The sequence below is a fragment of the Pelodiscus sinensis genome, chromosome 1, assembly GCF_049634645.1.
Source record: "Pelodiscus sinensis isolate JC-2024 chromosome 1, ASM4963464v1, whole genome shotgun sequence".
Taxonomy (NCBI): Eukaryota; Metazoa; Chordata; order Testudines; family Trionychidae; genus Pelodiscus; species Pelodiscus sinensis.
The window spans coordinates 196,512,552-196,526,961 of record NC_134711.1 but is presented as its reverse complement, the minus strand read 5'-3'; the positions used below and the strand labels follow the sequence as shown (position 1 = coordinate 196,526,961).

Here is a 14,410-nt window from a genome sequence, read left to right as displayed (position 1 = left end):
TCCTCCATGCCCTTGTGATCTTGGCATAGAAATCAGTGTTTCTTTTCCTGTTTCATAGTTCTGCCTGAACTGATTTCGCTCTCCACATAGCAATGAAGTCCTGGATCTCCTACATGTTCCATGCCGGTGCTCGTTTGCGACTCTGGGCATTCATGTCAGGTGTGCTGCAAGGGTGTGCTGCCTGCTCTGAGGTCTGCTCACCATGCTGGCCACATGGGAAATGAAATTTAAATTTCCTCATGGCTTTTTCTGTGCACCCAGAGAGCAGCAGAATTGAAAGTCTTGGCCAAAGTGGTCACTGCATGGCACTGTGGGACACCTCTCAGAGGCCAAGAACGTTCACTTTTACAGTGCTGTGTCTGCTCTACCCTAAAGTTGACTGTACAAGGTTAAATTTCCCATTACTCCTCATGAAAAGCAGGAATACTGAAATTGACTTTAAAGGGCCTTAAAGTTGATGGAACGAGCTTGGTGGTGTGGACTCATTGTTTAGAAAATTGACCTAATGTGGCTAAGTTTGACCTAAACTCCCAGTATAGACCAGGACTTAGATCCGACTTCCACACCAAATTCAAATATCCCCCCACCCTCACCCCATGGTAGTTCTTTAGGTCCCAGGTACTGTTTAAAGTGAAATGGTAGCTCCCTTTCCAATCATAACAAATGCCACATCCTCTTTTGTTGTGATATAAATTCATTCCCTACCCATTTTCTAAAGTGTAAGTGAGGCCCACAATGGTGATTTGCAAGACTTCAGAGGCATACATTATCTCTAATGGCATTTCCACAGGCACCAGTCACCCTGAGGTTTTGAAAAAGATCATGTGTGGAGAAAGGCTTTAGTAATCAGTCCTCATCAATTTACGTAAGCAAACATTACAACACTGTGTTTAGCTGTTGGACAATTGATTTGGAAATCAGTGTTTTTCACTGCACAATATCTAAGAGAAAACTGATGTGTGTTAACATTGTAGAAATCTTAAAAAAAGAAAGAGGTCCTGCCACTCTCATATCTTTAATAAACCGTATATCTTGAACGATCAATGTTAATTTGCAATGTCTATATGACAGCATATTTTACACTTGTAGTTCTTCCAGTGTCTATTATCTCTAACCCATTATTCTGATAGGATTTGAAGTCTAATAGAGAATTGGTAATGTATTATTTTATTTATTGTCATCTTGTTTATTTGAACAAATACAATCTTAATGTGAATTTGATATGCTGAAGACTGCTAGTACATATATTATTTTAGCATGTATTTGGATTTAAACTATTAATGTAATTTAAGAATTGTCAATAACTTTTAGTCTATGTAAAACAAATAGTTTTTTTTCAGTTCCCGCCAATTTCATTATTATCACGGTCTATTATAGTGGGATATGTCATCTGTTTGGAATCACAGTTCCATGCTCATTCTATGTAAACATAGTCCTTGCGTGCTGAAAAAAAAATGCAGTCCACATGGTTATGCATTGTCTGTAAAACAAAGCTTCTTCTCTGTCATGGTATAAAGGTGAATGCCATTCCATTGTATCTGGCATAAATCATGCCACCTCTCAATCATGCCCTGCCTCCCCAGTTGTAACTGCACTTACATATCAGTGAACTGACTGGTAGTAAATCAGGCCTTTTTACAGACTCTGAAATATGGACAATATCCTGCAATTTTGAAATTGTGGAGGTCTGTGCGGAATATTATTTGTATGTCCCTCCCCTCAGAGGTCTTTCATGTCATGAGACCCAGAGCCTGATTCCTCTATAGTGGAGTACCACCACTGACTCCCAACTCACACCAGTGTGGAAAAACATTGAGATCCCTGATGGTATAAACACATCAGCTATGTCTACACTAGCGGCTTCTTGTGCCAGAAATATGCAAATGAGGCTAAGCGTGGAATATCGCTGAGCCTCATTTACATACCTAATGAGCTGCCTTTTTTTTTGCAGAAGAGGCTCTTGCGCCGGAAGGAGCGTCTACACTGCCCCTTTTTGCACAAGAAAAACCTTCTTGCGCAATGCTGCTACGCTGATTATTTTCAGGAATAACAGCATTGCGCAAGAGGGTTTTTCTTGCGCAAGAAGGGGCAGTGTAGATGCTCCTTCTTGCGCAAGAGCCTCTTCTGAAAAAAATGGTGGCTCATTAGGTATGCAAATGAGGCTCGGCGATATTCCACGCTTAGCCTCATTTGCATATTTCTGGCGTAAGAAGCCACCAGTGTAGACATAGCCATCATGTACACATATATACTCAAAGTTACATTATCCTAATATATAAGTGAAACATATCAGGGAATACACTTCCTGGCTAGGGTGCCCAGTAGTGGATATTGTCTAAACTGGCTAATACTGCCAAGGCAGATTACATTGGTACCTTGCAATCCTTTTCCAAAGCTACTCTTAAAAAGGACTCATTAGCTTTCTGACTTCAGAGCCTTTAGGAATGTTCCCTTAATTGCTGCTAAGTAGAGTTTTTCATTTTAAATTTTCAAAATGCATTTTCTACACTACATGCCAAATTCTGTCAGGCAGTGCCAGTCAACTCACAGCCAGAAGTGAAAGTGCTATGAGGAAATTGGCCACTGTGAGAGAGACTATTCCTTCGGCCCTCCATAGTAGGAACAAGCTGTTGGGGGTCTCTGTGGGAAAGGATCTCAGCCCGTGTGTCTACAATGATAGGACAACACAACTCTCTGTGCCAACTATTCATCATCTCAGTAGAAATGGATTGCATAGGTGGACGCTATATAAGGCAACAAAAACAACAACAAAACCTCCAAGAACTGTTTTTGCAGCGTATTTGCACCGGGGTGGGAAGTATTCATACCTCTTCCACCACATTTGCTGAAGTGTGGTCCATGGATTTCCAGCCTTGACGTCACATCTTGTAACAAGCCCCCAGAAAACTTTTTAGAGGAGATTGTAACAGGGTGGCAATTTTATTGAGTGCCCTTCATAGGTAGGGGTCACTTTCCAGGCACCCTTCGCTGTAAGCTCCCTCTCTCAGGCCCCTTAAGAACACCACAGAATTTCTCTTGGTTGACCGCATCTCCACCCAGGGCTGGTGTAATAACAGAAATGGTTCAAACAATCTTCAAAATGCCCCAAATAAATTCTATAACCATAACACGATTAAGCCAATTGAGTATCCACCCTTGTTTTTTTGCTATACATGGAATTCTTCCTCTTTCCCAGACTACTCCACCCAAAGCTGCCAATCCCTGTCTTTCTGACTGAAACTTAGCCCTCTGGCCACAGCGTCATTCTTCTGTCAGCCCTCATCTGTACCTAACCTCTCCTGCCTCCTTTATCTATCAGGTACTTTCCTAAAAGCACCTTTCTTATTTCCTGAACTTTCTCCCCTTCACTCTACCCACCGACTGTTCTTCATAGAAAACTATGAGTATGTCTACACAGCAGAGCTAAACTCAAAATAAACTACGCAACTTGAGCTTAAGTCGAAATAGCTTATTTCAAATTTGGGCGCATCTACAAAGCACTTATTTCAAAATAGAGCACTCTTCGTCTGACTTCCCTTACTCCTCGTACAATGACATTTACAGAAGTCGGAGTAAGAAGCCCGTTATTACAAATTTATTTTGAAATAAAGGGATTGCTGTGTAGATACACAATATTTGTAGACACACAATAATGTTGCTGTGTAGACGCACCCTGCCTGAGCTGCATATTTAGTAATCAGGGTTGGGTAACCCCTGACCTTATAGTCCTTAAAAGGCTGCTAGATATTGAATGATTTTAAGGAGAGGGACTTGTGGGACGTACAGGAATACATTCTTCTCTGACTTATGCTCCAGGAAATCTTACTGAAACATATCTTTCACAAAGAGTACACATATTTCTCCATGGACATATACTTAAGTGGCCAGAGTAAGAAGCACAAGTCTGGCTTCATAACCTGTCTCTACTTTGAGGCATGAGCTTAGATCTTCACCATGGTTATTTGGCTTTAACTATTAATATTCACATCAAGATCAATCATTTGTAAAGAGCAACTCTTGTGGTGTTATCCTTTAATAGTTAATACTAGAAGTCTTACCGGCATTGCCCAGGTCCTTCAGGGCAGGGGGCAGGTGATGTGGGGGGTAGGGGGAACAGGAGTCAGGGTGGGAGGGTTGAAGAGGTGCTCAGGGCAGGGAGCTGGGGATGTGGGAGGGGGTGAGAGTGAGGGTTGGGGGTAGGATAAGGAGGGGCTCAGGGTAGGAGGCCCCATCCAGTGAGGCTTTCTGTCCCGCATCCCAGGTTGGAGATTAGAATCAGGCCCTAAGGATGAAATTCACTCCTGTGCAGGCACAAGGCCTCTGCACCATTTTAAGTGGAACTTAAGTACTGGACCTCTGCACTAATGTGAATTTTTTGGCTAGCAGGTGCCTTCTCTACCCCCCTAGCTGCCCCAGCCAACAGGGATCTTTTTTCTCCCCCTGCCATCCTGGTCAGCAGGGCCTCACCCCACATCTGGCAAGGCTATCTCTGTCCCCCTCTCCCTGGTGCTGCAGACAAGGGCTTGGGGAAGGAAGAGTTTGGGCAAAGGGAGCTACTTCCCCATTCTGGTGGCAGGCGAGATGGTGAGCTCTAGCCCAGCTGGCCACTCTCTTGGTGGTGCCCCCAGAGGTCACTCTGCAGAATAGCTCTCCCCTGTGCTCACTGCCTCCGGTAGCCACTACCAGTATCATGTCCCCCCTCACTGTGCCCTAGTTTTTACTGTTTAGGAGGACTTCTTGAACAAACAGCCACACAGACAGACAGACACACACACATACACTCTAAAATGTATGTATGTATATATATATATATGTGTGTATGTAGGTTCTTACAAAAACACGTGGAAAAGTTGTAGTAATGGCAATGACTGCACTGCCATCTGCTGGTGGGAACAAAGCTGATCTACTTAAAAATTCCTCAAGTTTAGCAACAATTGCCCAACACCTTTTGGATTACAGCATTCCAGACAAGAAGGTCTAACTCTTTTATAGCTTCTGTGGCCCCCTCGTATTCCCAAATGAAAAATAATGCCAGCTTCTTTCCATAGAATACCATCTGTGTTTAAACTACTCTTTCTTAGCATACTAGCCAATTAGCCCGTCATAAGATGGGATTTTCAGGTCTCTCCTCCACGTCGGTCTTCTCTCCTGAGCCTCTGGTCTCTCGCTCCGTCTCTCTCTCTCCTCCTTCTACTGCCTCCCCTCTCTCTCTTTCACTTCTCCTCCGCCTCCTGCCTCTCACTCAGGGGACCGCAGAGCCCAAATGGCCGTTTGGGCTAAGCACTTCCCGTGCTGCATAGGGGGTGTGGAGCCCAAACAGTCGCTTGTGCTGCTTGCTCCCACACGGCGGCCTGGCTGACCAGCACAGAAGTCAGCCGAGCGCCATGGCGGGAGGCGAAGGGGGGCGGGATGGTGCCGTTCACGGCCAGGGGGCGGGGCCTGGAGCCGCTATCATGCCGCACGTCACTGCCCCGCCCCCCTTCCCCTCCCACCGTGGCACTTGGCTGACTTCTGCGCCGCTCAGCTGGGCTGCCATGGGGGAGCAAGCAGCGCAAGCGGCCGTTTGGGCCTCGCACTCCCCATGCAACACAGGCCACCCAGAGGGAACAGCCAGCATTTCGGCATTACAGACTCAGACACTGGGCTACTATGTGCCTCGGATGACACGTGACCACCGAATTTCATCACCGAATTTGATCATCGAATTTGATCCACTGGTTGGATCATTGGCTCCTGGGCCCAGGCCAGGTACCGACGGGGAGAACAATATGAACACTGATCCATGCTCCTCTTTAAAAACTGCTGAAGAGGTTTTTTTCGCTCCAGAAGACAGCAAATTACTGTGACACTGCTGATCTGCCTATAGGATGCCATGATGACAGTAGAGTTTGGTTGGTTTCTTCCTGTAATCAAAATGGGAGGCCTATTAGATTACCTAGTCCATTCTCTTGCTAGGGAAGAGCTGTTCTCTAGTGATGAAATTCACTCCAATGCAGAGGGAGCCTCACAAGGCAACACACGCCCACTATAAATCCTTAGACCCAGACCTGCAGCTGCATCAGAGCTACACCCAATGCGTCTGAGCAGTTAGAACATAAGAATGGCCATACTGGGTCAGACCAAAGGTCTCTCTATCCCAGTATCCTGCCTTCCGACAGTGGCCAGTACCAGGTACCCCAGAAGGGGTAGACTGAAGACCATGATCAAGAAATTTGTCTCCTGCCATCCTTCTCCAGCCTTTGACAAACAGAGGCTGGGGCACCATTCCTTACCCCCTGGCTAACATCCTTTTATGGACCTAACTTCCATTAATTTATCTAGCTCTTTTTTAAACTCTGTTATATTCAGTTGGGGTACAAAGGTGGCTGTAAGCCAGCCTTGTATTCCCCCAACCATATAATTTAGAACATTGTCAAAGTGGTGCTAAATTATGCCTCTCTGCAACAGCCCCTAGAGCAGCACTACCATCAGGCCTTTCTCACCCAGACTTGTGCCCAACATACTGAGGCTGGGAAGGCATGCGGTGGAGTGTGATTTTCCCTTATGTTGGGATAATTCAGCCATCTGATTTACAATAGCTATCACACACTGGAACAGTGAAAAGTAGGCAAAACAGAGGCTATAATCTGGCCCATAAGATAAAATTCACGTCAGTGCAGAGGCCCAGTACTTACATCCCACTTAAAAGGATGCAGAGGTCTTGTGCCCTCACAGGAGTGAATTTCATCCCTAGGGACTAATCCTAATCTCTCTTTGACTAGATTTCCACACATGTGTGCCTTCAGTAATATCGGTGGCTATAAATTGGTGTGAGACTAGGATAATCCAGCCCTTATGGTGGGGCTTCAGGGGTGGTTATGATCATGTATGATGTCTCAACTCGCATGAATTTTGCCTTGAAAATAGGTCAGAAATTATATCTGAGGCTTTTAGTAGGGCTCTCTGTATTTGAATGGATTGCACCCTAGTGTAACCAGTGTTTTGGGAAGTCTGGCATTAAATGTTCCAAATGTGGAATGCCCCGCTTACTGCTATTGTTGCAAATACCCGTTCTATCAGATTTATTTTTAAATTTCAAGCTGTAACCATTTAGAATGTTTTGTTTTTAATCTTTGCAGGCTTTGCTCTCCTTGGGGGACATCCTTGTTTCCTCACAACCCAAGACATACATTTGGGTATTAACGAGAGCCTCACAGATACAGCACGGTTGGTAAAATATCATGGGATTGTTTGTGAGAGTGCTAGATCTGTCTGAAATTTGTGAGAAAATGTGAAATAAACATGCCAGGTTGCTGATAACTTTTTGAATGATTTTAGAGTCCCCAAGTATTTGGTTTCCATGAAACTTCAAAGACTCACCAATATTCTCCACATTTTTGCAGTTTGCAAAATTCATTCATCCGTTTTTTTGCATTTTTTTTCTATCCAGTGAGGCAGAATCGAGTCCTTGGTTTTTCCCCTACTGGATGCTATAGGAAGTTGGCCAGAGCTTTAAAAACCACAGATGTGTGATTCTGGGATGCATTTAGAGGAGCATTGTGAGCAAGACACGAAAAGTCATTCTTCCATTCTACTCTGCACTGATTAGGCCTCAATTGGAGTATTGTGTCCAGTTCTGGGCACTGCATTTCAAGAAAGATGTGGAGAAAATGGAGAAGGTCTAGAGAAGAGCATAAAAAATCATTAATGATTAAAGGTCTAGAAAACATGAGCTATGAGGGAAGGCTGAAGGAATTGGGCTCATTTAGTGTGGAAAAGAGAAGGCTGAGAGGAGACATGATAGCCAGTTTCCTGTATCTAAAAGGGTGTCACAGGGAGGAGGAGGGAAAATTGTTTTTCTTGGCCTCTGAGGATAGGACAAGAAGCAATGGGCTTAAACTGCAGTAAGGGAGGTTGAGGTTGGACATTAGAAAAAACTTCCTAACTGTCCAGGTGGTTAAACACTGGAATAAATGGCCTACAGTGGTTGTGGAATCTCCATCTCTGGAGATATATAAGAGCAGGTTGGATCGACCTCTTTCAGGGATGATGTAGAGTGTGTTTGGTACTGCCATGAGGGCAGGGGACTGAACTTGATGATCTCTCGAGGTCCCTTCCAGTTCTAGTGTTCTGAGTCTATGAGGCTTTATACCTAAGGCTCCAAGGCTTAGAAATAGTAGAGACTTATGATTAATGTAAAGGGGGAAAGAGGCCTGTAAAAGGCCCCCAGGTTTTATTACAGTTGAAATATAGTCCTGATGCAGTTAAGTGTTTGTCAGCGTTTCCACTGAGAACACATTTTAGTAGCTTGTAATTTGGCCATAACAAAGCTCCTCTGTGCTCCGTAATAGCTGTTAAAGACATACAGTTACATGGTAACAGAGTTCTATCCTATGAAGGGTCTTTAACATTTTCACTGCTGCTTAGTGTGGCTGATATAATCAAGCAAACTGAAACGCTGCCAGTATTCCATATACCAGCTGTGCTGTATTGTTCTGCTGTGTAATCAATGCATGCTGGCCCATCATACAGGTGCTGCAACATAGATGCTGAGGTGCTGCATTGGCACTAAAGCAGTCAGTGGGTAAACTTGACAGTCCACTGAGATTACCAGAGATCAATATCTACAGTTATAAGATGTAGGCTTGTACCTTTGACCTGTCCACCACTTATGCAGAACAAATATGCCCAAAGCCACTGTTAATAACTGTATTAGTGATTTGGTAGCCTTATTAGAAGATTAAACCATTTTATTCAATACACAGTAGGGATATAGATTTTAGATATAAACACTTCCCTATCTCCTTGGTCTTTTGGGAGCTGTTCCATGAGTCTGCACTATTACCCAATCCAGTGCTCCCAAATCCTGAGATTAGCTTTAAAAGCAGGAGATTTTTAAAACCCTGAAGTACTTTTTCTTTGCCTTTTGGTTTTTGAACCTTTAAAAATGCACTTGGCACACGGAGGAAAGTGTGACATCCACTCTCCTTTCCCCAACCCGCATTAGGGATAGAAACTTTTTTTTCAATACAAGCTGAAGTTCACCTGTAAGCACATGTCTACAGGACCTGGAGGTTTTAATACCAGGATGTCTAATCAGTTCCGAAGCAGTAGCCACTATAGTAGTAGTTTGCTACTGCTATAGCAAACTAGCCATACTCAATCGGCCAAATAGCCACATTGTTCAAACCAGGTAGCCATACTCAACCGGCCAAATAGCCACTTGTGGCTAGTGTGTTGGATACCACGGATTTAAGAAAAACACCAAACATCTCAAAACTCACAAAGAACATAAGAGCTACACGCTTTAACATAGGAATCCTGGTAACGTCCCTTGATACTGGGTCATCACTGATAGCTCCATCAGAGTTCTGGGACTCGCCCCTCTGATCATCTTCAGAAACTCACAAATACCCTAATTGCCTCTAGCTTCTCTCAAAATGTCTCTTAGTCTAAGTGTCTCCTTTTGGGAAACCCAGCTGTGTGCTGTTTCTTTCAAATTAGCTCCAGCCCAAGGACTTTAGCTCTGTAGTTTAGTGTAGAACTTTGATGCTATTTTAACTGTGTTACTGTGCATGTCACACTATATAATTGTATGTGCTACACATTAGGATGGTACTGTTGTTCTCTGACTTCAATGTTCATTAAGATAATTAAAATATCACACTTAAAACTGAAAAGACCAAGTAGATCATCCAAGTCCTAGACCCTGAAAAGGCAAATGTATGTCTACATTACAAAAACAGTCACATTCTGTAATATTGTATTTGTTCATTGCCAAATTGCTGAGGAGAAATATTATACTTTACGTCTCTCTGAGTTATCGACTCCCTGTCATTTTATATTGTCAAACATTCACCTCTGTTAACTGCACATTTATTAATGATGCATCATTTGTTCTGCTGGAGTTACGTTCAAAGATGAAACAGAAAATCATTGAATGGGGGTACATGTGTGGAGCAATAATTTCTTTTTACTTCTTATAGCTTGTTAAATGTTTGAATTTTAGTGAATTATGCAGACATCATATATTATTCAGGGAGATGGGGAAATTTTATTCATTATCACGACTTATTAATATTTATGGATTGTAGATTGAAGAATAAAGTAGCAATAATAAGTTGATTATGTTTGACTTTTATATTTTTGCTGTACCATAGGGTGCTGTCTAGCATGACAAATGCAGTCTTGGCCCGAGTTTATAAACAATCGGATTTGGATCTGTTGGCAAAAGAAGCCTCCATCCCAATAGTCAATGGGTTGTCTGATTCATACCATCCTATTCAGATTTTAGCTGATTACCTTACACTTCAGGTAATAATACTTTGCCTTTATAACAGCAACTCTTAGAAAGAAGTTGGTCTTGCTAAATATTTGGAGAAGTCTTATTCCAAGCAGTTTATCTTTAGATATTTTGAGATGGAACTGATATATAATTTAGAACAATTGTTGATTATAGAGGACCCAGTCCAACAATACACTTGAAGCAATTGAAGAATCCCATCAATTTATGTGGGAATGGGTTTAAATTTATACTTAAATTTCATGCTGGATAGTGCAAACAATTTGCAGGGTTCTTTACATATTAAGATAACGGTTAGGTCCTCTCTCCACTGAACTCAATGTAAGTTTTGCCATGAAGCCAGCATTTCATACTGAAATTCTTGCCCTAACCTGTTTATAGTTCAGACTGAGACTTTGTCTATACTAGAAAGGTGAACTGGTTTAACTAGGTTGATTTTTAAATCAATCTAGTTAAACCAGTACAGATCTCTAGGGAAGATGCACTTAAACTTTGTGTATACCGAGACGGAACAACTTAGGACCATATTTTGTTGTTCTGATTTTAATACAGTATTTTATGTGATAACTATATGGAATTATATACAGACAGGGCCAGATCCTTATGCAATTCAAGTCAGTGTAGTTTACTGAAGTGAATAGAGCTATGCCAATTTACAACCATCTGAAGAACTGGCTTATAAAATTCATCAGAACATTGTAGGGTATGATGAAAATTTTGGCAAACTCTTCCTTACTTCTAAATGAATAGAAGCTATTTTGTATGAATGAGATCTATTTCCTAGATCATTCAGTCATCCCTCAGCTGACGCAGGCCCAAATGGAGGAGAGTGTGTGGCAGAGATCCAGAATGACGTAGAGAGGAAATTATTCATGCAGGAAACTTTAAATGTTGTTGGTCTCATTCCTTCAATTCAGTGATACTCAGACCTCAGTGGTTCAGGAGTCAAATTACCTACCAACACTACTCAAAGAAATCCTACTAGTGTGAATTCATTGTTTCATGTGCTGTCGTACATGTATTCACATTTAAATATTAAAGACAGGGGAAATATGTAGTTTTTATATAGATATAGATTATTCTCACAGCAAAATGACTGACCAAGTATTATTAATTTATCAGCTACAATTGGCTAATAATTAAGTCGCACAGTGTTTTAATATCATGTGCTGCAAAGAGCTGCAGGAGACACAGTATGAGCCATTTGAGGCTCAGGGGTCTTGGTCTGAGTATCACTGATTCAGTGTAACTAACTCCTTCTGCATGCAATGAGCCTGTTTTTGTTAGAAGCCATCTTCAGTTCAGCTATAAAACTGAGGTGACACCAAGATTTTATGGAACAGAAGTAACCTTGGGACTGAAATGAGTCATCCTCAGAGTGAGGTACACTTGAGAGAGATACACTGAGCCAGCCTTAGGGTGCTACTTAACTTAAATAAAGCTGTGAGTCATAACTAGAACTTTGGAAATGATAAACATAATTTATTTCATTTAAATGCAGAGTGTAATTGTAAATAGTTTCATCTGGGCTTTTATTTTGTGTCTCACAAACACTTTACCTACCAGCATTTATTTTCCCACCAAAGGTTAGCAAGTTTTCAATAGTCATATATGACTCATATGTTTTATATAATGGTATTAATAGTCTCTACTTGCCAACTGCACTGCCACTCACTCCTGCACTGTCAGTTGTACCCTGGGATGCCTTTAGATGGAGCTTAGATAGCACACAATATTAACTTCTGTGTTTTTCTGATTTTTCTTCGGTGCTTGGAGAGAAAAACATGACTCAAGGGTAGCTAGTTCCTGACTCCCATTCCTGTGCACAGTCCTGCCCTGTGGTTTTCCAGGAGAGGTTAAGCAGGGGTGTCACGGTGTATGCACACCCCATCACATGCAGGAAGAGGCCCAGGGGTGTTTGGATGCTGCTTACACTGTAGTTGGTTCATAGGTGATTTGAAACAGACTGTCACTCCAAAGCAGTATGGCCTAATGGCCAGAGTCTGTAGCATAGCCCATGGGTTCCAGGCAGCACAGCCTGATGGCTACAGTCAATAACAGAGCCCCAGGGTTCAGAGCAGTACAGCCTAATGGCTAGAGTCAGTAACACAGCCCCAGGATTCAAGGCAGCGCACCCTAAAAGCTAACATATTAGGAGTTTTGGGCAGCAGCCTTAGTAGGGGCCCAGGCCAACCCGACTCCACTGGGCCCCAACCCAGGACGGGACATACCACTTGGGTCGGAGATACCATTCATGCACCCTCCCTGGATCACTTCCTACCAGTTCTGGCATTGCGGGGGGGGGGGGGGAGGGGGGGTTATCTAGATGGTTTTAGGGTCCTTTGGCTCCAGTCTCTCCCTGCGGTTCCACTGGTTTGGGAGGCTCGAGGCGATCTCCCGGGTTCCTGGCTCCCATCATCCAGGTCTCTGGCTAGGTTACCTCTGGAACTCCTGCAGCAGGTCCTTCCTCTCCAATGTCCAGGCCAGACTGAGCTGAGCTGCTCCCTTTTATACTGCCCCAACACTTGGAGCATGTCCAGTCTGCCTGGAGGTGTGGGACTTCCTCTGCCCACAGTGTTTTAACCCCTTCTGTCTTAGCACGGCATATTCACAACCCGTCACAAGGGGTCTCAAACTCACAGCCTGCAGTCAGTCTATGACTGGAGTGTTTCTGCAATCTGGCTTGGGAATCCTGGTGGCCCGGGGCGGGGGAGGGAGGAGTATCCATTCCCGTCCCCCAACCCCTCTCTTCTCGCCACCGCCACACCTTCTCCCTCCCTTCAGTAGCCCTTTTTCCTAAGGGACATGGCCTTGGAGATGGCAGCAGGGGTCGGGCCATCCTGTACTCACTGTAGTGTCAGGAGCCATAGGGAACCAGCTGCTTCCCCACACCAAGCCCCCTGGTAGTTCCCAAGGCCACGTCTCTTGGGGGAAGGGGTGTAATAGGGTAGGAGAGGGTAGGTGTGGCAGGAAGGAGCAGGGCTTGGGGGACAGGTACAGATACATATACACCAGGCAGCCAGGACTCCTGGGCCAGATTGCAAAAATACTGTGGCCATAGATGGCCTGTGGGCCATGATTTTGAGATCCCTGCGATAGATATATAGGATGAGATTCTGTGTTTTAGAGAGGTGCAGTACACAACTTGAAGGGTAGAGGGAGTGGGAGCTAAGCCACTTTAGGACACTCCTGATTCTGGACTGTGCTACAGCTTTCTGCCTAATTTAGATTAGGTTGGGGACCTGTTCACATTATTTCACCCTTACGAGGCTGCCCAAATTGTAGACCGACCCTGAAAGACCCCTGCCGACCACCGACGTCCTCCTGTCAAGGTTTGCCTGGGGGGGTCTTCAGAAAGCAGCTTCATAGCTGTCTCCTATACTTCCTTTGCCAAAGGAATCTTCCCCTAGCCTGATGTGGGACTTTTGGCCCCCTCCCTTTATACTGCTCTGGCCCTTTTTCCCAGAGTGAAAAGGGTGAAGCATGAGTAAAAATCTCATTCATAGACTACTGCAGGTGGCTACCCACAAAGTCTCTTTTCCTCTCTGTCTTGCCTTTCTGCTGTGGGATTTACTTAGTTTTCATCCTCATGCTCAGTAGTGGGGAACATAAGAGCCATGTTGTGCACTGTGTTGTATTTGCAAAAAACGGTTCTTAATAACTTAGTGAATTTCCCCAGTTCTAAGAACAGAGGTAGTATATTGCACAGGTACCATTGGCTTCACAAAGTCCAATTGTTACTTCCTGTAACAGGACTACAGAGTTTCTTGCAAGGTTTTCAGGCAGGTGAAGATATATATTATCTGAATGCTGACCTTGGGAAGACTAACCTAGTAGAGCATGTGCCTAGTTATTTTTAAAATCAGCTAAAAAGGCATTGTTGTGATATCTAGGTTGATAGGTTGTGTACATATAAAATTTGTTAGATAGATGTACACGCAAAATGCAGTAGGGACAAAGAAACCTTAAAGTAAATGTTTATCTAAACAAGTCTAACCTTAGGAAAAAAATTCTTTAGTAACATTTATTACCTCAGCTTTATAAATAGTGTTCTGCAATTTCTCTTTCAATAGTGTACCCCCAGAATTCCTCCATTAGGAGACTGATTTTTCTTTTTCTGTGTGTGTC

The 14,410-nt window shown here is 43.5% G+C and overlaps 1 protein-coding gene and 1 long non-coding RNA gene across 3 annotated transcripts in view; one reads left to right on the top strand and one right to left on the bottom strand.

The window, feature by feature from the left end:
• Positions 1-14,410, top strand: part of OTC (ornithine transcarbamylase) — a 51,124-nt gene that overhangs the window by 20,472 nt on the left and 16,242 nt on the right. For both annotated transcript variants that reach the window (XM_006133937.4, XM_014578966.3), the window contains 2 exons: positions 7,119-7,206; positions 10,140-10,293. In XM_006133937.4, coding sequence (XP_006133999.1) covers positions 7,119-7,206; positions 10,140-10,293 — 242 coding nt within the window. The remainder of the gene's footprint in view (positions 1-7,118; positions 7,207-10,139; positions 10,294-14,410) is intronic.
• The window catches only part of LOC142821885 (uncharacterized), a 47,278-nt gene that overhangs the window by 20,182 nt on the left and 12,686 nt on the right, over positions 1-14,410 (bottom strand). The gene's annotated exons all lie outside the window — the stretch shown is intronic.